The sequence below is a fragment of the Mus caroli genome, unplaced genomic scaffold, assembly GCF_978045245.1.
Source record: "Mus caroli unplaced genomic scaffold, Mus_caroli_1 scaffold_2, whole genome shotgun sequence".
Taxonomy (NCBI): Eukaryota; Metazoa; Chordata; class Mammalia; order Rodentia; family Muridae; genus Mus; species Mus caroli.
This window is the reverse complement of record NW_028227257.1, coordinates 23,340,776-23,361,785: the sequence shown is the minus strand read 5'-3', so window position 1 is coordinate 23,361,785 and position 21,010 is coordinate 23,340,776. Positions and strand designations below refer to the sequence as shown.

The window sequence follows — 21,010 nt, the reverse complement described above, 5'->3', positions numbered from 1 at the left end:
AAACTCAGGCTCTGAAAAGTTAATAGTTGGTCAACTAAGAAAGAACTCTGTTGAGATCTTTTACAAAGTCTGAGTGTGTGCCCCATGGCATGCACAAAGAGGTCAGAGGACAACTTTTAGAGTTTATTCTTTCCTTCCAGTGTGGGCTTTGCTGATGGAACTCAGATTGTCAGTCTGTGTGGCAAGTGCTTTTACCTGCAGAGCCACCTCATTGGCTCCAGATCAAGACTTTTATTATTTGTTTTTGTTTATTTTGAGACTGGATCTCTAGTCTAGGTTGGCCTGGGATTCGTGACACTTTCTCCTGCTTTAGCTCTGTAATTACAGGTGTGTGTCAGCCGTGGCCCATAAGACTTGAATTCAAGTCTATTATCTTCTATAATTATTTGACCCAGTTAAACAGCATCACAAAATGTTAAGGGTTTTGTTTTTGTTTCTTCTCTTTTTGAGACAGTATTCATAAAGCCCAAGTAAACCTGGCCTCAATTTTGCAGTAATCTCTCTGCAAATTAGCCCCCGAATGCTGGCATTGCAGGCCATTACTACTCCCCATGCCTGGTTTTAAAGTGTAGGACTTTGGCACTAGAGAGATGCTTACATCAGCAGTTAAGTTCACTGGCAGCTTTTTCAGAGGACCTGTGCTTTGATTCCTTAGCACCCACATGGTGACTCAAAACCATCTGTAACTCCACTACCTCTTCTGACTTATGTGGGCTGCAGTAGGCACACAAGTGGTACACAAACATACATGTAGGCAAAACAGTCATACAAATAAATAAATCCTTAAAACAAATAAGAATTTTTTAAAAAGTTATGTCATAAATAATTTTGTAATTGTGCTCTGTGGGAAGAGGCTTGGCTATTTTGAATAGGCATTAAAGTAATAATTTCCTTTTTTTTCTGACCCAGGTATCCGGCTCATATTGAAGACATTGACTACGAAGAAGGGAGAGTTCTCATCCATTTCAAGCGTTGGAACCATCGTTATGATGAGTGGTTTTGCTGGGACAGTCCTTATCTGCGCCCTTTAGAGAAGATCCAGCTGAGGAAAGAGGGTTTACACGATGAGGATGGATCTTCTGTGAGTAGCAAATCCCTGGAGTTCTGTAGTGACTGAGGCTGTTCAGCTGCAGAAGTTTGTGTCTAGGCTTTGATCTTCACTGGACAACTCAGAACCCACTGGAGAGCAGTCCTTGCCTTGGTAACCGTCAGGTCTCTGTGGCCTGGGGCTCCTCTAGAGTTCACTTTTCACCTGTTTGGTGCAGTCGATGTAATAGTTCATAAACTAACTTCTGTGGGTTTCCATCCATATGAATATGATCTTAGACCTTTTTTAGAGACCACTGTTTCCCTAGTGTTCAAAATACTACTGGGCACAGAATAGGTCTTCAGGAGATACTTTTATAATAAACCAGGTGTGGTGTCTCATCCTGGTTCTTGGAAGGCCAAGGTTCACAGATTGCTTTGAGTTTGAGGCCAGCCTAGGCTACAAAGTAAGACCTTGTCTTAAGCTCCACCACCTCTCCCATGGCAGGAATGATGCTAATCCCAACCCTGAGGGTGTGGAGGAACAGGAGGCTCAAGATGTCAAAAACTGAATAATCAAACCAAAGCAGTAGATGAGAGGTGGAGGCAGAATGTGCGCTAGGGTTCCAGGCCAGCCAGCTTTAAACAGCAGGTTCCAGGCCAACCAGAGCTACATAATGAGACCCATTTTAAAACCAACAATAAGCAAAGCTATTCCTCCACCAAATTGTTGAATAATGAATGAGTGATTGAAATCGAGACCCACTATGTGTAGAGTAGTGTATACTCGGTAAGGTGGCCTGGAAGATGCTTTGCTATGCTGAGCTCATCTATGGAGCAGTCATCTTATATGTGGGTCCGTCCGGAGCTTGCTTTATATAGTCTGACGAGCCCTGGAGGGCTTGGACTTGGTTGGATTGTTTCAGCCATTCTAAATTTCATTATTGTTCCTGGAGTTTTAATTGCCTTCAGAATGACATACAACCTTCACTTTTGTTTAAAACAGACATTGAGACATCTTTAGGATCTGTCTCAGTCTGGATTCCAGTTTCCATTCTAACCTCACAGAGGAACTTGAACTCTGGCTGGCCTTTCTGTTTTGCCTTTTTTCCCTTCCAGTTTAGGGTTGTTCAGTACTGTTCCCTTTGATCATTCCTTGGTCATCTGTAGTCTTTGAATGTACACTGTGCTGAGAGAACAGCATGACACTGTGCACCAGTGCCTCCCTTGGTCAGGGACCAGGCAGCAGTGTGGGTGGCATGAAATGCCCTGACGCTGCTTCCCTGAAGATAAGTAGCCTCATTTCTTTCAGCTCCTAAACTAGGTATGTTCTCTGTGGCCCAGGACTCTTAGATTCCCTTTCGTTATGAATACTGGATAGCGGAAGATTGTCTCAATGTTGTCCTGTGCCTACCTAGACCTCCCTGTCATCGGGACTGGACTCTTAGGTCTTAGCCTTCTTGTTTGTTTGTTTGTTTGTTTGTGGTTGTTGGAGACAAGGTCTCACTATGTAGCCCCTGTTATGTAGAGCAGGTTACTCTTAGCCTCACTGAGATCCTCCTGCTTCTGCTTTCTGAATGTTGGGATTAAAGATGTGTATAATCATTTTTACATTGATTTCTTTACTGTTATTTGAATGGGTGTTTTGCCTGCGTATATGTAGTTGGTACTTTTGGAGGTCAGAGAGGGCATCAGATTTCCTGTAACTGCTGTTATAGAGCCACCATGTGGGTGCTGGGAACTGAACTCAGGTCCTATGCAAGAGAAGTGAGTGCTCTTAACTCCTGAGCCAACTCTCTAACCCTAACCTTATTTTTTGGTTCCTTATGCTGAACATTGGAATCATCTTGCATCTTAAAGGCCCATTCTAGTCCACTCTCTTGGTCTGTTTTTAGTGTGTGTGTGTGTGTGTGTGTGCATGTACGCACTTATGCCACAACACAGGTTTTAGCTGACAGAGGAAAATGTGCAAGAGCTGTTGTCCCTTGTTATATTTGTAGTATGTGTGTCCTGGGGATAGAATTAATGTGTGAGCAGTACTCACCCACATCTGCTGAGCCATCTTGCCAGCCCTTTATTTATTTTTGAAGAAGAATCTTTTTGTGTGGCTAAGACCAAACTCCGATGGTTTTGCCTTAGTGATGCTCGTGCTAGGGTTGCTGAGTCTCAGCAGTGCACAACCCTCCCTTACTGCTCACGTGCGTCCCTGCTGCTTTACCAATTGTGCTGTAATGTGCTCCCTAAGAGATTCAGTCGGTAACTGGACGTTTATTTTATTTTATTTATTTTTTTTTTATAGGAATTTCAAATAAACCAGCAAGTGCTTGCTTGCTGGTCTGACTGTCGATTTTATCCAGCCAGAGTCACTGCTGTGAACAAGGATGGTAAGGTGTTCAGTTGTGGATGTTTTTGCTTCTGCTGTAGGGGAACTTTTATAGTTTGAGTACTTAATGTAACAGGATTTGTTACCTAGCAATATTTTTTCAGCTGGTACTAGGCATATGTCTGGCACTAGGAAGAGATTCTAAATGGAAAGAAAGCTGGATATGAGGGAGGGGTTTCTTATAGGTTCACTCTCCTACATTAAAAAGAAAGAAAAAGAAAGAAAGAGAGGGAGGAGATTCATTCTTTGCTACTAAATTTCAGTCATTCTTTCCTCAACCAAGCACATTGGATTCTGCTGACAAGTCTGTGGGTTCTTTCTCTCTAGAACCCTGATATTTTGGTGATAGGTACCATTCATTGTTTATTTTATTTATTTGTGAACAACTTACAAATTAATTAAATTATCACCAAATATTTGAACATATCCTCCGTGGATACAAGGTGACTAGGGTAGAACCTGAGATGCAGAGATGGGAACCCTGAGTGTGGCTGCCTAGCAGTTCTGAACATGTGGGAAGACAGGGCCAGGAATTTGATTTTAAAAAGATGCAATTTTTTGAGTATAAGGGAGTGGTATGGGGAGTGGTTTGTATGATCAGAAGAAACTCTGTGTCCACACGAAGCGTTTCCTTAGCATATTCTAGCAGGATGTCTGCGTGTGTGGCCCTGATCTCTGGAGTGAATGTTTTGGGCAGTCAGAGGCCCATTGTGTCAGGTCAAGGGGTGGAGGATGTAGCTGGTGATAGAGCACTGGTCTAGCATGCATGGGGTCCTGAACCAATCCCAAGCACTGCAAATCAAAAGAAAACAAAACCAACAATGACCAACCCTGGCCATTTTGTTGTTATTGTTATGAGGTTTTGGTCTTTTTGACTTTCTTTTTTGAGACAGAATCTCACTTTGAACCCTTGGCTGTTACAGAACTCAGAGGGATCCTGTTTGTTTCTGCCTCCTGTGCTGGGGTTAAAGTCATGCATACCAAGGCCTGGCCCACAGTGGTTTTCCATCCCATGAAGTTGCTCAGCTGTTTATTCAGTACTCTGTCAAGTGTTGGGATGATTACATTTTGTCTGGGAATGGTTAACATTGTCTAGAGAAACAACCTCCAAAGTGACGTTCCATCTTGTGAGCTAACTAAACAATTACTGATTTTCCAGTTCACATGAAGTGCATTTGGATAGTCGCATCTTTCACTAAATTATGTCTTATATATTTATATGTATATATGTATATATACATATATATTTTTTTTTTCTATACTCCAAAATTACATGTCTAATTAGTGCTTCTCACATATATCTTATGAAGAGCTTGTTTTGGGGACACTGCAAGTCCTCTTTGAACTAGGAGTAGTTGGCTCCAGGCCAGGTCTGCCTCTCCAGAGTCTCACTCTCAAGGTGCTCTTTCTTCCTTTACTGGCTTCTGTAGCCAAGTGTTCATTAGGTTCATAAAGGGCCTATAGCTATAGGGTGATCAAGTCATGTTCTTCCTTCCAGTAAGATTCACTGGAGGTATTCTTTTTGGGAGCACCAGCCTTTCTGCTGGGATGAAATTTTGGGGGAGTTCTATGAGTCACTTTTGAAGTAACAGCAGCAGTTAGCAGAGGCCATCTTTGTTCTAGTGCTGGCCAAGTTCACAGGAGGTAGGACTGGAATAAAGTGACTGGAACCAGATACACAAAGGCAAGGAGGAGCAGATGGAGGAAGAGGATTCCGGGAGCTTTGTGGGGAGCAAGTAATCTCTTAGAAAAGTAGAGGGTGGCTTCATAGAGGTCACAGAAGTCTTAGAAACTGACATTTTACATGTAGTGTTTACAGAGCTCTGAGCTTGGCATCAGTGTACAGTGTGTACAGTGGGGATGGAGGACACAGTGCAAGAGCAGGACGGACCAGACAAATCCTAATAAGGGGAAGGGGTGGTTGTGGGGTGGATGTGAAATACGTTTGAAGTCATTAAGGAATGAACACCATTGCGTATATTATTGGCTATAGTTAATTAGCAGTTTTAAACAGCTTTTAAGTTGGGGCAACTGCAGTTGGACAAGGTGGCACATGCCTTGGGAGTCTAAATTAGAACTAGGTAATCCCAAGTTTGCAATCAGCTCTGGGCTACATACTGAGTTAGAGGCCACTGGGCTACACAGTGAAACTGTCTCGGGAAAAAAACAAAATACAATGAATCAAACAATAATAAAATAATTGGAGTAGCTTTGCAAATTAAAAGGCCAAGTCCTTTCAGTGGTTTTCTCATGAGCTAGGTTCTAGGAAGGAGAGTCTTGAGGCCATGGGCCTATGAGGTGGTCATTGGCCACCTGGTGATTGGCTCTATAGTTCTGACTTAATTCCACCTGCTTCATTTACTTTGTTGAAGGCCATGGGGACTGAGTGGGGTTTCTGCTGAGCCTGTCTAATTGTGCTGAAAGCCCTGGTGGTTCTTGAGACTGATTGATTGGAAGGAGGGTGAGAGGATATAGAGTGAGCTAAATCCTAAAGTGGGAGGCTGCTAAAGCATTCTGAGAAAGTTATGGAAGTGAAGCCGGTGATTTCTTTCCTCTGAGCAGTGTCACCCTGTCCACTAGTTCTTAGGTGCTGTCTTTGGGACTGGCAGAGTAAGGACCTTGTGGGCTTGGTTGCTAACTATAGTGCGCGACTGGTTTTGTTCTGAGAGAAATCTGCCTCTGGAACCTGTAGTTCAGCCTCAGTCTCATCTGGATTCCAGGGATATGCCAGCTTGCCCCACCCCTCTCCCCTCTTTCTCTCCCTTTGCTCCTTGTTCACTTTGTTTTCAGTTCTGGGTGTTAAATAAATTCAAGGCTTCATTTGTGCGAGGACAGCATCCTACCTCGGAGCTAGAGTCCAAGCTCTTGACTTTCTTTTCCTTCCTATCCTGGATTTCTCTCCCTACCTCAGTTGATTTTTCTCAGTAGTCACGTGGGACCTGTGAGGGGGAGGGGGAGCTCTGCTGGGAGGAAGCCTTTCATTTCCTTTCATTTCCTCTGAGCTAGGCCATCTAGTCCAAGCTGCTAGGAGACAGTGTAACCCAGGGAAAACCAGCTTGTGCATTCATCTTCTGGCTCAACTTTCTTACTGCTCTTAACTTCTTTGGGGGTTTTCCTGAAGCTGAGCAGGCTGTGGGGAGTGTGGACAGAGTCGGGGAACAGCAGCTACTGTCATGGTGGGTCTGGCATGATTAGTCAGCCCTAAATAACTCAAGAGTTTCTTAGGAAAATCAGTTAATTGGTGGAAAAGAGACAGAGCAGTACTTGCCATTGATAATGAATCTTTGGGGCTGGTTTGTTTGAGGTAGGTTTTGAACTGTGTGCTTGAGGGTGCCCTTGACTGGTTAGTGATCCTACTGCCTCCACCTCCAGAGTGCTGAGACTAGAAAATCCTTACCCCATGTGGTTTTTGTTTTGTTTTTGAATTAGGATCTCACTTCAGATTCCTGGCTAGCCTGATCTCACTATGCAGTCAAGGCTGGCCTTGAGCTCATTGCAATCCTCTTGCACCAAGTGCTAAGATTACAAATTTGGGCCATCATGCCCAGCTTTTATTGTTTTTTAGTGTGAAGCAGCCATAATTTGAAGCCATGTTACACCCCCAGCTCTAGCTTCTATAGGAATGAATAGGATTCTGGGTTCAGAGTGTGTGTGTGTGTGTGTGTGTGTGTGTGTGTGTGTGTGTGTGTGTAGTCATCTTTGGTGAGTTGACCGTGGGCCTTATTTGTCAGGGGCTGTTTGACTCCTCTTTGCAACTTTTTTTTTCCTTGAGAGTCTGGCTGAGGCTGGCCTTGAGCTTTTGGACTTACCTGCTCCTTCCGCCTCAGACTTCCTAGGAGTTGGCTTACCGGCATGGACTGCCATGCCCAGAGCCTCATGACCTTCACTCCATGGAGCACTACTGTTCACAAGGCTTTCTCCTTGAAGAAACTGCAAGTGGCTAGCATTAGCAACAAGATAGGTCCCTTCCTGTTGCTCTTATGTTGCCCAGACTGGCCTGAGACTTAACTCTGTAGACCAGGCTGGCTTTGAACTTGCAACAGTTCTTGTGCTGGTGCTTCCTCCATGCTGGGGTTAAGGGTGAGTCGACTCGGCAAGTCTCCCCTAATTAGATGGGGGTTTCTAGGTCGTGTGCTCCCCTTTCCTCCAGTTCAGTCCATTTTGGGCCTGTGCCTGGAGCTTGTGTTTACCACAGGAAATGCTGTGGAAATGGTCTTCCCAGGTCTCTGCAGAAGCAGATCTTTTTTATATCCTCTTTCTGCTGTAACTGAACCTACATTTGGAGTATGGGGAGGTTAGTACCTTGTGAGCAGATTTGCATGAAGGGAAATAAGAGGAAGATAGGCGCACGAGTGCAGGATCTGACTTCCTTCTTGTTGTATTGTCTGTGGAGGGGTAAATGGTACACTTCTTTCAGAGTGACTTACGAGCTGAGTGGTAATAATTAGAGCCACTTACTGATCTGCTTTTCTATGACAGACTCTATGCTAACTAAGTAAGTAGTTTCCATACTTTGTTGCTCTTAAGACTGGGTCTTACTGTGTAGCCTGGGCTGGCCTGCTCATGCTTTCCTGGCCTCTGCCTCCCCAGTGCTGGTCTGTGCCACTAGACCTGGCTGAATTTGCACATCTCATCTCGCTGTCACCTGAAGGGAGAAAGGTTCTTGGCATCAAACTCATCCTTGTTTTATAGGTGAGAAAGTAAGCTCACAGGAAAGAGTGAACATGAATAAAGACAACAAGCACAGAGCTGAGGGTTGAGGTCTGCAGGGCTCTAGAGTTCGGGGATGGCATCTCCTGTAGTTCACACCTGCCTATCCAGAGCATCCCAACAGGGTCTTCCTGAAAGGTAACAAGTTGTCCAGTATGCCTGGGTATTCTCTTGCCAGGGGAGATGTCAAGTGTACTTTTTTTTTTTTTTTTTTTTAAGATATAGAGTCATTGTATAGCTCTGTCTGGCCTGAAACTTCCTATGTAGATCAGGGTGACCTTGAACTCACAGAGGTCCATTTGCCTCTGCCTCCTAAATAATGGGATGAAAGGTGTGTGCTACTAGGCCTGGTTTTGCCCATTCTTTTGACTTGAGGACACGATTCAGTCATCTGCACAGCTCATCCTAGAGGTTTTGTTTTTAGATAATCTTGTGATATCTTAAGCAAGTTTATATTTTATTGTAGCTATCCTTGGCTACATGCTATTTATGTGCTGTGAGTTGGATATTCCTGGTAGGTAGGTGGTTTGGCCTTTTAGTGTCTGATAGTGTCTTGGGAGCCCTGACTGGAGGACAGGCTTTAGTTATTGGCCCTATGAAAGTGGTTAGGGCTATGTACTGCTCTTCATCAGGACTCATTTGAGCAGTTAGAAGTCTGAGACGGGAGCTAGACTTGGTGGTTCAGGTCTACAGTCCCAGCTACTCGGGAAACTGAGGCAGGAAGATCATAGTTCAAGGTCTGTTTTGAGCTACAGAATGGGTTCAAGGCCAGCCTGAAGATAAGATAATAAATTCACAAGACCAGTGAAAACAAAGCAGTTTTCAACTCACAGTTCCAGAGAGTAGGATACCAGGTAGAGAACAGGTGAAAATGACTGGCATGCTGATTTCAAAGTCCCGGAATCCTAGACATTCCAGTCTTCTCTCCTAGGCCTAGACTTGCCCCCTTCTCCTATTACCAGTCTTACAGGTTTAGGTCACAGAGCCTTGTTTATTGATTGATTTGTGGCTTGACACAGCCCCATTTTCTGATCATGGGCTCAATCTCAACTTAGTGAGACCTGTCATAAAGAGAAAAGAGAAGGCTGGGTATATAGCTCTGTTTGGATGGTTTGGGAAATGTCCTATGGCAGAAAGCAAGGCCAGTATGTAGAATAATAGCTCTGAAGCAAAAGGTTTAGGGAGGAGTGCCCTGTGTTATATGCATGTCTGCGCTCTGTGGAAGCTCAAGGTCATACCTGGTGGGAAAATATGTGGGTTTTGTTTTTGTTTTGAATCTTTTTTTTTTTTTTTTTGGTTTTGTTTGTTTATTTTTTGAGACAGGGTTTCTCTGTATAGCCCTGGCTGTCCTGGAACTCTGTAGACCAGGCTGGCCTCAAACTCAGAAATCTGCCTGCCTCTGCCTCCCGAGTGCTGGGATTAAAGGCATACGCCACCACGCCTGGCGTTTGTTTTGAATCTTGATTATGTAGCTAGCTAGCTAGCTCTGGTTAGCTTGAGTTCTAGGTATACAGGCCATAGAGAAGACAAGCTTGTAGAGTGTCTGTAGTTGGCTCTCATGCCCCTTCTGCATTCTGACTGCTCCCAAGGTTATCCGATATGCGGAGTTCTGAGCCTCAGAGGGTAAGGCTTCCTTTGTTTGACTTGGCACTGAAGCAGGCAGGGGGCTAAACCAACTAAGGTAGGTAGACTTTCTGTCAGGCTAGACTAGGCTTTTCCCTTTTGTCATTAGGGGTGGACCTCAGCCTTGTGATGTACCACAGAGCTACATCCTCAGCCAAGAAGTATTTCTATCACGTATTTACATGTTACTTGTTAGATGTGATTTGTGGCCAGCAGATCACTCTATTATCAACCACCTATGGATGAATTCCATTAAAAAGCGTTCTTGAAAAACTGTATGTGTGTGTGTGTGTGTGTGTGTGTGTGTGTGTGCGCGCGCGCGCGCGCATTTGCCTGCAGAGGCTAGTTGTCATATCCTCTGGAACTGGAGTTCCAGGCAGTTGTGAGCCACCTGATGGGGGATGCTAGGAATCTAACTCAGACCTTCCAAAAGAGCACTGCTTGATCTTAACCATTATCCAGCCGCAGAGGCCATGTTCTTATACATGCAATCTTGAAAGTAGCATGGGCCTTCCTGCAGCCGTGGGCTAGGCTCTTGTTATGCTTCTTCCCTCAGTTGTATCCCTTAGGCTATGTTTAGTTTGAGAACAGGGACAGGAGAGTCCTTTGGATGTTGAGAGGGTCAGGAGTAGGATTTGGGGCCTCCAGATCTTTGGCCTGAGCTTGGCCAGCTAGTGTTCTGGGTCTGTGGTTTGGACTTAGGCGTCAGGACATGGGCAGTGAATGGGCAATAGGAAAAGAACTGGTCAGAGGTCAGCAGGCAGGTATAGGTTTTAATTCTAACTCTCTTTTCTTTGTTTTTTGAGACACATTCTTACATAATATCCCAGGCTGGACTGGACAGCCTACTGAATGCTGTGATTGCAGGCATGGGGCCTTATTCTTAGCTTTAATTAAGGTTGGACTCTGGCTTCTGCCATCAGGAAGAGTTAACTTCAAAATTCATTCCAAACAGCTGAAAATGGTGCCCATTCTTCTACTTTAGAGCTTGAAACTATCTCTAAAAATGGCACCCTCACCTTCCTCCTATCACTTTCACAGTCTGTTTCCATACTGTATCCCAGACTGATCTAGAACTCAAGGCAATCCTCCTGCTCAGTCTCCCAAGGGTAGGCACACGTCACCATGTGTGGGGTTTCTCTGTGTCGCCCTGACTGTCCTGGAACTCACTCTGTAGACCAGGCTGGCCTCGAACTCAGAAATCCGCCTGCCTCTGCCTCTGCCTCCCAAGTGCTGGGATTAAAGGTGTGCACCACCACCACCTTCGTATTTTCTTTTTAATGTAACTGAGTTTTCTTTGTTAATGGTACAGTCTTGGGTGGCTTCCCAGCACACTATAAGTATTTAAGATCAAAGGAGAGGGCTGGTAAACTGAATTAACAGATGTTAAAGGAGAGCTTGATCTTGATGTTGCTGTCCCTCACCTTTATCCCTGGGAAGCCAGAGATGCAGCACTGAACCATGGTACTCGAGACATCTTTATTACTTGTTTGTTCAGTATATGTGTGTGTCTGTACATCCTCCTTCCCCAGCCCTGCCCCCTTGCTTCCCACCTTATTTCTTGAGATAATTCCTCTTAATGAACCTAGAAATGCTGGCTTGGCTACAGTAGCTGACCAGCAAGTGCCAAGGATCTTCCTGTCTGTCTCATAGGTGCTGGCATTATAGGCTGCCATGGCTGGTCTTTTTTACTTCAGTACTGGAGTCCTTAGCTGATCCATTTCCTTAGCCTATGAGAAGTTTCAAGACCTGGATAGTGTGTCATTGCTTGTCCATAATCCCAACATTGGTGAGGCTGAGGCAGTAGAATCACTATGAATTTGAGGTCCGCCTAAGCTATCTGGTAAATTCAAGGCCGGTTTGGGCTACTGTTGCGGCCTGCCCGCAGTCCACAACACGAACGGTTCAACTGAGAATGGCAGTTCGATCTGAAAAGAGAGGAATCTAGACGGGGCGGAAGAAACAATGGAGCCAAGACAACAAACATTCTGATCAAGGCTCAATTTTACTATTTTCAGACACTCAGTTATAAAGGAAGGGGGAGGGAACCCAATATCCCGCCAAGTAACTCAGGGTCCAGTAGCAGGACGAACACGTGTGTGCCTCCAGGCAGCAAAAGCAGGTTCCAGCAGTAGGCGTGGCAGAATGAATGAGCATGTAGCTCCACCCTTGAGCAAGCAGGTTCCAGGCTGGGGGAAGGGAGGCCACATTTCCTCCCATTAGTTAACAAAACAAAAATAAAAAAGGGGGTGGCCTGAGGCAGAAAAATTATCTATGTTCAATAGTTCTGCCTGAGTTCTTAGGGCTAAAGAAAAAACCTGTTTCCGTGGGATTCCCTAACTTTTCTAATGGTAAACTGTATTTGGCTAAGACTGTCTTTATTATCCTAGTAAACCACTTAACAGGATAGGCTCTGACTTTATAATGCTAATTAGTGCTGAATAGGTAGCTACCTGTTTGCATTTTAAGTAGGGCGTTGGAACCCTGGCTGAGTTTAACTAAACAAATTTAGAATAACACTGAGCTGATAATCCTCAGCAATTTTGGGTGACAGGCAGGGGAAACAGTGAGAAGGGGTAAGACCAGCTCTTTAGTACAAGGCCAGTTGGCTTTTTTATTTGGGTGGGAGGCAGTGAAGGGCTTGCCCTTACAACAGTAAGGTCTCCAACCTCTCTCCCCCCTATTAATTAAGTTTAAATAGGCAATGCTTAACAGAGGTGATCAAATGATTCTTTTCATCCATAGATGAGTGGGCCTTTAACCTTGACTTGGGTGGACATTGACCTGATTTCTCCCGTGAGCATTATAACAACTCACATCTGTGGCTCTTGGTATCTTTTGGGGAGGGGAGGCAGAGCCTTAAGTATTTTTGGTTTTTAGCTGGAGTCAGATACCAACCTCTTTCAAATCAGGTGTGTCGCACAGGGAACTCAGAAACGGTCAAGCTGGACCTTCCCTCCGCAGTAATCTCCTGCGCCAAGCGGTACCTATACTGTATTCATATGATTATGACTCAGTAACGCAGTTCTGAGTTATGCGCAGTCTCTATATGAGACTTGTCAACCTCAGATTTAGCAAGGCCTAGACAAGAATTATGTCAGTATTAACACCATTAATTTTGGTTAAAATAGGAGCTGAAAGTCTTTCCTCTTCTTCTCTGTTATTCCCAATAGCCTGAGGAACTAAGGACACCTTGCAGTAACAGCAAGGGTGAAAAGCCAGAGGCCAGCTAAGGGACTAAGCCCATCTCTATCAAAATAAGAACTAATCTCTGTAAATATATATGAAATTTCTACTTCCCTAGCTCTCCTGGTAAATCTAAATCTTATCTTAGACTGAAAACCACATGCTGGGATGTCCTTGGAAGGGAGATTAGCAGTACCACCTGTTTGCTCTTAGGGGTGGAGAACTGGAGAATGTAGATTGACCTGCTTGAGAAAAGGAAGAAATCTGAACAATGAGAGAGTAGCACTGTAAATTTTCTGTTTGGAGAAGTCAAGGTACTTTATTTAGATGCAAATTGTAAAACTAAAGCTAATCTCCAGCCTCCTGTAGGGGAATTGGCTCAGAGGAAAACAGTTTTTCTGAGAGCTTCCACTCCCAGCTGAACTCTAAGCACAAGAGGAATTTTAGTCTTTAGAATGATACTTACGAGAAGAGACAGAATCTGTGTTTACCTGACGAATTAATCTCTCTGGTAGCCACCGTGCTTCATCTTCATCTCGTGAAAAAACACAAACCGAGCCTCTTCCCCAGATTAGAACTGGATCTGGACCCTTCCATTTATTAGTCAGGGCGTCCTTCCATTTTACCAATGCATAAGAATTAGAAGTAACTGGGTGCCAGTGGTGTTCCGCTGCAGACTGACCTTTAATGTCAGTTTGCAAAAAGTTTAGGACAAATAAGGTGAAGGCAAGATGAGCCTTTGGTGACCTTGGGGGAAATGCTCTGAATTAACTTTGCTAGGTAATTTAGAATATAGGAATCTCTAATAATTGAACTGAATATTAGACCAGTCTAAGATTGAGTTAGAATGGCTGGTCACACTGAAGAAGAGTGAAAAATCATTATGACTCTATTAAATGACTAATTTTACTAAGTCTGAATATACAGTCTCTGATGTACTATTGCCATAAAGTTAAAAGGCTAGAAGCTAGTCTAAACTGGAAAAATGACAAGCAAGGATTTAAGGTAAACTTCCCTTGAGAAGCATTAGTTAATAAAATACTTTTCACTTAGGAAACAATATATACTGAAAGATTAAAACTTTTGGCTTCTTGTAAAGAAGCAGAAACAATAAACATTTTTCTTACACAATGTAAAGCTATATTAGCCATACGTAGAGGCAAAATTTTCTAGTGATTACCAGTTTACTAGAAGCAAAAATCTTTGAATTTAAGCATTATTTTAAACATCTGAATAGATCTGTAACACTGTTAAAAAGAAATTTTCTTGAACACAGGGAAAAACTTTTTTAGGCATTGTTTGCAAAACAAAAGAAAGGGCCACAAGCAGCTCTGGGGCTGCCCAGAGCCCTGTATTGACTCAAAGGTAAAATACTTTTTAATCTGAGCATTAATCTTAAATTTGCAATCAAACTGCAAGCTGCAGTCAATGGAACAATGGCAGTTTTAACCATAATTTTTAAGTTTTTGTGCAAGGTTAGGATAATATCTACAACTTTGGGAAAGCAAAACCTATGTTTAAAACAATTTATCACTGTTAAAATCAATATTAGAAGCATTACTATCATATTACGAAGTTTGGATATCAATTAATACCTATGAATACCTATTAAAGCAAGCTTTAACGCTTTAATAAAGAGGCATTGCTTTATATCTTATCTTAAATTTTACTATTTAGGATAGGAACCACATTAATCATTATCTAAACTAGAAATATCTTAAGAGACTCAGCCTCTGAAGCTTAATCTCAAACTGTAACTCGCTTGCCGTGTGTCCCTATGAGTAGCACCTCCCGAAGTGGTGACTATAGGTGAAGCGGGAGATTCGCAAGAGGACCAATTCTCATTAAGGTAATGGGCAATTCCTCTATCTGAGTGATTTTTGTTAAAATTCAGTCCATCATCAGAGTTTCCACATTTATCAATTTTTGAGTTAAGAAGATCTTTTTCTGAGGAGGCCTTCTCTGATAGGCACTCCTCCTGAGATACCATAAGCTCCGCCTGAGGCTGATTTAGCCCTGGAGAAGTTGCATCTTTTATAGCATTATTTACAAGCGCCCAGAGACCTAGGGTAAAATTATCTGTCTGAGCGATATTCAGGGCCTCACCAACTTTCTCCCAGGTTCCACAATCTATCGTTTCTTCTTCTTTGAACCATGGACAACAGCTATCTATCTTATCTAAAAAATTTCTTACTAATTGTACTTCAAGCCTTACTCCTTTGGCCTGAAGCAACTCCTGAAAGCTAAAAACAACCGCCTGATCCATGACTTTAAACCCTTCCTTCTTCCACCTAAACAGCTTTCTAAAAAGCTGCGGCACACCGCCTGTCTCCGTATCTAGTTCCGATTAACGAACTACTGACCCCAAGCAGAAACAGTGTTGGGTCAGCACTGATTCAAACTTGATTCGTATCCTACCGCATCCTCAGCAACACTTTACAAAACTGAAATTTTAGGCTAGCGCTAGCATGTGTACCTGTCCGTTGCTCCGATGCTCCTCTGATACGAAGATCCTTTCCTTTCTTGTGGAGCTCCACACAGCAGTCGTTTCTCTTAGCATCCCTCTGCCATTCTTCAGGTCCCAGTTCTGGCACCAGCTGTTGCGGCCTGCCCGCAGTCCACAACATGAACGGTTCAACTGAGAATGGCAGTTCGATCTGAAAAGAGAGGAATCTAGACGGGGCGGAAGAAACAATGGAGCCAAGACAACAAGTTCTGATCAAGGCTCAATTTTACTATTTTCAGACACTCAGTTATAAAGGAAGGGGGAGGGAACCCAATATCCCGCCAAGTAACTCAGGGTCCAGTAGCAGGACGAACACGTGTGTGCCTCCAGGCAGCAAAGGCAGGTTCCAGCAGTAGGCGTGGCAGGACGAATGAGCACGTAGCTCCACCCTTGAGCAAGCAGGTTCCAGGCTGGGGGAAGGGAGGCCACAGGCTACAGAGTAAGATGCCATCTCAAACAATAAAAAACAAAGAAGAAAACCTCACCCACCCCTATAACAGTAAAACGTAAATAGGTAAATCAAACAAGCAGGAGAGCAGAGCAGGAGAGGAGAGCTGGATCTGTGGTTAGAGCATTGGCTGCTCTCCTCCAGGTCCCAAGTTCGACTCCCAGCTCCTACACGGTGCCTCACAATCATCTGTAACTCCAGTTCCAGGGGATCTAATGCCCTCTTCTGGCCTCTCAGGCACTGCACTCACGGGACACACAGACATGTGCAGGCAAAAGACCCATATACATAAAATAGAGATAAAGGAGAATAATTAAAGATAAGTAAATCTTCATAGCCAGAGAAGTGGAAGTGCCTGCTTAGCACTCGGGAGCAGTGGCTGCTGTTGCTCTTCTGGCAGACATCACCTTACAGAGTAGGCAGGGAGAGACTGGAGCTTAAACGAAAGCCATTGCTGAGCCAGTGGTGTAGAGAGCAGTTAGGATTTCTTGCTTTTATCAAAGCCTGAGTCTAACTGATGCTGTTTAACTTAGCCAAGCCTATCTGTGTGTTCTGATAGGCTCCTAATCAGTTTCCTTCTGGGTGAGGATACCTGTGTTATAATTGCCAGGAGTAAATGTGCATAGGTAGCTGCCAGTAGTCTTGAGTGTGTCTCAGGTTTGTGTCATCAGAGCCAGCTGAAGGACTGCTAAAACACACGTGTGCCCAACCCCAGCACACCTCATTCTCGGTCTCCAGGGCGTGGTGGTAAACTGCACTTTTCAGGAGTTGCTGATGCTGTCAGTATGACTGACTACTTTGAGTACTGGCTGTTGTGTACCATGTGCTGTGTGAGGAAGAAGTTAGTTGACTTATGAGCCTTTCTCTTAAGAGATCTAAGTTTCTGCAGGTGGCACATGAGGATTTCAAAAGGACAGAGCAGAGGGAACTGGCCACTGGCTGGGAACCAGGAAGCTTTTGCTGAACTGTTACAGGCTCTCAGTGTCTCAGTCTTGTGAGCTGACTGACTGAGGCTCACTAGGTAGGAAGATACTTCTGTTACAGTGTGGAGATGGGTATGGTGGCCTATACTTGTGGTCCTAGCACTGGGGAAGTTGAGGTTGGATGGTAACTCTGAGATCAAGCCAACCCTTGCTACACAGCCTGTAGCAGGCTAGTTGAGTTACATTATGAGACTCCGTCTTTAAAACAAAACAACTTGTGAGCTGGTAAGAGCCAGCATTACTGTACAGCTGCTATTTTCAACTACATTATTTCAAAGAAAAAGATGAAATAGGAATGGATGTTACAGGTGCCTCAGTGGGTAAGAATGAGTCACTCGGAGGTGGTGGGAATTTGATTGATTGAGAGGAAGGCTTGGAAAATAATTGAGCTTTGATTATATTGAACTTTCAGTACTAGAGGCAGGTGTTTGGACTTTACTTAGTGACCAGGCCCTGTTGAGGACTGGAGGAGAGTGGGGTAGGAAGGGAATGTGCAGTGAAGAGGTAAGAGTGGAGCATGGTGGTCTGTGGGAGGCTGGAGCCTAGGATATGGGTCTAGCTTGGCAGCATAGCTGGGTCCCATTTCTTAGGGGGAAGTGGAGAGGTGACATTCCACCTTTATTACTGTCTTTTTCTAGTACCTCTTAGGGGTTTTCCCTGAACTGTGTGAACCACTGATGATCTATTACATGACTATTAGCAGGCCACTGGACAAGAGTGATTGTTTCTTACTTTAAATCTCCTAGACAAACAGGGAAGGCAGGACATGGATTAGCTCGGTTTTGATGCAGCTAGTGAGGATTTTTATAGTTGGATGTTTTTCCCCCTTGGGAAGGTAAGGTTTGAAGGGCTGGGGTGCAGCTCAGTGGTAGAGCATGGCTTTAGCATGTGCCAGGCCAGTCTTCAGCACCAACAAATCCACAAGCACACCCCACTTATTACAGGTTTCTAGCTTTTTTTCACATGATTCCTATTGAACAACTGCCAGACCACACTTAGGCTTTTAGCCAAGATAGGTTCTCATATTTTGAGGTTCACACAGCCTCTTAAAAAACATGATAAATGCCCTTCAAAACAGAAAAAATTGTAAATGTCATGCACTAAGGAATTAGTCTGCGTTTTTCTCAGTTCTTAATTATTTTGTTTTACTGTTCTTTCTTTTTTGGCTCAAATTCACTGCACATAATTCTTTAATGAAACAGTATAGAAAAATTTAAAGCAAATTCTGAATTCTACAGATAAAAAGCAACCCAGTCTTGACCAGTAAATGAAGGAAGTTAAATTTGCTCTTTGTGTGTGTGTGTGTGTGTGTGTGTGTGTGTGTGCGTGCACGTGCACGCTAGGAGTTGAACGTAGGGTTCTGTGCATGCTAAGTAGGTAGGACCTTTACCACTGTGCTGAATCTGCCTGCAATGTGATTCTTAAACTTTTGTAAAAACCACATGGTCATTTATTCTGTTTGGAGCTCCTTTGTGTGTATTCTTTAAAATTGCTGCTTTCATGAAACAGCAAGTTAAAATCATGATATCTTCTTGAATTTTAGGTACTTACACTGTGAAATTTTATGATGGAGTAGTTCAAACTGTCAAACATATTCATGTCAAAGCTTTTTCCAAAGATCAGGTGAGAAATGTGGTTTGTGCTTTTGTGTTCTGAACTATGCTAACACTTGTACTTATGTTTCTCAAATAAAGACATTACATGTGTTTCTGATGACAAGTCTTTATTTCCTCCATCTTGACAGTTTCACCAGAAAGTTTTCAGAAGTTGTAAATGTCTGTGTTTCTTTGTCCATTCCCTCTTCACAGATTTCTCTTCTTTACAAATGCTGAGCACAGCCCCCATTGTTTGTTCCTCTCATTTCTTCTCAAGTGTCTTGAATGCTTCCCCTTTCCCTTCTTCCTGCACCCTCACACAACACAGGGAGCGCACAGGGGTTGAGAACTAGAGCACACTTTTCCCTTGTCTGGTGGTGTCTCTGACATGACTTAGACCATGGCTTGGGAGCTCACAGCTTAGCTTGTCTTTGCTGTGCACTTGGCAACCATAGCAGCTACCTGTGCCTGCTTTGAAGTCAAGTGTCCTGATGACCCATTCTCCCTGCCTGAGCATAGAGCCCAAGGTCTGCTCCTGGAAATAAAGCCCCAGAGCTCTGAGCCCTCTTGAAATACTTTATGATTTCCTCCCTTTCTCTTGCCTCCTCATGTTTTAATCCAACAAAGTCTGTACCAAGTATCTTTGGGGCTCTTTTAAGTTCCGGTAGTTTCTGCTGGTTGAGCTTACGCACGCAGGTTTTAGTTCTGAGTCCCTCAGTGGTCCCTCCCCTTAGGGAGGAGGTTGACCGGATTGGGATGCTCTGCCCTGTTGGTCTTTCCCTGGGATGGTCAAGTGCTTTACAAGTGCTTTACAGCAGTTTCTGTATAGATGTCGAGGGCAGGAGAACTTGCCAGGAGCCTCAGGAGTGGCTTTGCCTTTGCTGCTTTTCTCTAAAAAACATTGAGAAAATGGTAAAATTTTGCCAAGATAATTGTTGCTTTCTTTCTCTTTACCTGCTTTCTGCGCACCTGAGAAGCTTCACCTGTGCTTTTTAACATTTTTGTTAACTTGTGGAATGAGTTGGTACTGGTGAAAGAACTGACGTATGAACTAGATGGAATTGGTGGATAGGACAGGTCCCGAGACTCCTCAGTGCCTGATAGCAAAAGTCCAACTTTTAAAATGAAGTGTATTTTCTGACAGTCTCACTCTGGCCTAGGCTATTCTCTAACTCAGAGCGATCCCCTGCTTCACCCCCCAAGTGCTGGGACTGTAGGTGTGAGCCATGCACCCCATCGACTTTAACTGTACTCAGTAAATTAAATTCCCTTCCCAGTTCTCAGCTGCTTCTGAGTGTCTCATCTTACCTCAGTCCCAGAAGACCACCAAGACAGACTGATAGTTCTCAGATGCACACAAGCATACACATGCACATACATCGCTACCTGCCAAGAGTGTGTAGGCTTTTGACTCAAGATGACTGTCTAAAAGTTTTTCATACAGTATTGGAACAGGCCAAACTTTCACTTTAGAACTATGTTACTCTAAATGTTTTGGTAATTACACTTGAGTTACATTTCATTTTCTGAGCTTATAAGAAGAAAGTTGCTTCTTTTAGAAGATCTGGAAAATACTCAAAGCAGAAGGAAAGCAAGACAGCCCCCTTGAGACAAAGGGTTCCTGCTGGTTTGTCTCTGACACTTTGTGTCTGTCTTGCTGGTTTTTTGTTGTTATAAACTTGTGTGTGTTATTCTCAAAATTGGAGTCAAGTGCATGCTACTGTCTATAGCTTACTCTTTTGTCTTAACAATGTAACCTCCCCTGAAGTTCCTTTGTCCTATGAAGTTGCAGCTTTCTGGTAGCTCTGCAGTGCTCTATAGTATGCATGGACCTTATGAGGCTGGCTTCCACGTGCAAAGCAGGGTATTTGTACCCAGCTGGGAGGTCTGATTATCCTGGTAGCAAACTCCGTTTCTGGGAATTCATTTTAGTTCAGAAGTAGGAACTTTCAAGTCCTTTGATCTTCACTGACACCACCTCCATTCAGAAGAGAGTGCAGCTGCTGGTTTGTCTCTCTCTTTAGAATAATATTGGGACTTTAAGAAAAGTCTCACTGTTTATAATTTTTTCCCTGTGGGACAAATTTTGCTTTGACTGCCAAACAGTTAAACATTCCTTTCCTGTTTCAGGGATGTCAATGAGCCTAGGTGTGTGCAGGATTCCATAGGGGAGCATATTGTGGGATAGATCCCCGCTCTTCTCTGGAAATTTTGGAGGAGTGACTCATTCATAAATAAACTTAATTGTAGCCTTAGAAATTTTAACTTTCAGAATGGCCTTACTAGGAGACACTTACACTAGGGCGCAAGATTTCAAGGCGAATTTTAAAGCCAATTTAGAAGCAGTACTGCTTTTCAATGGAGAAAACACCCAACAGCTCAGGAACCCAGTAGGTAGCTTGCTGGGGTGAGCACAGCTATTAACAGGACAAGAAGCTAAGACTTTTGGTCTGGTCTGGGCATTGTGAACAGTGTTCCTGTTAAGCTTCCTGCTTCTCTGAAAATCCCTGGCTAAGAAAGGTAGAGTTAGAAACGCTGCTTCCAGTCACG

General features: G+C 43.7%; 1 protein-coding gene across 4 annotated transcripts in view; it reads left to right on the top strand.

The window, feature by feature from the left end:
• Phf20 (PHD finger protein 20) overlaps nt 1–21,010 on the top strand; it is a 110,351-nt gene that overhangs the window by 50,826 nt on the left and 38,515 nt on the right. For 2 of the 4 annotated variants that reach the window (XM_085832917.1, XM_021155008.3), the window contains exons 3-5: nt 910–1,081; nt 3,326–3,410; nt 18,409–18,488. In XM_085832917.1, the coding sequence (XP_085689043.1) occupies nt 910–1,081; nt 3,326–3,410; nt 18,409–18,488 (337 nt within the window). The remainder of the gene's footprint in view (nt 1–909; nt 1,082–3,325; nt 3,411–18,408; nt 18,489–21,010) is intronic. The other 2 variants (XM_085832920.1, XM_085832910.1) reach the window with 2 other exon arrangements.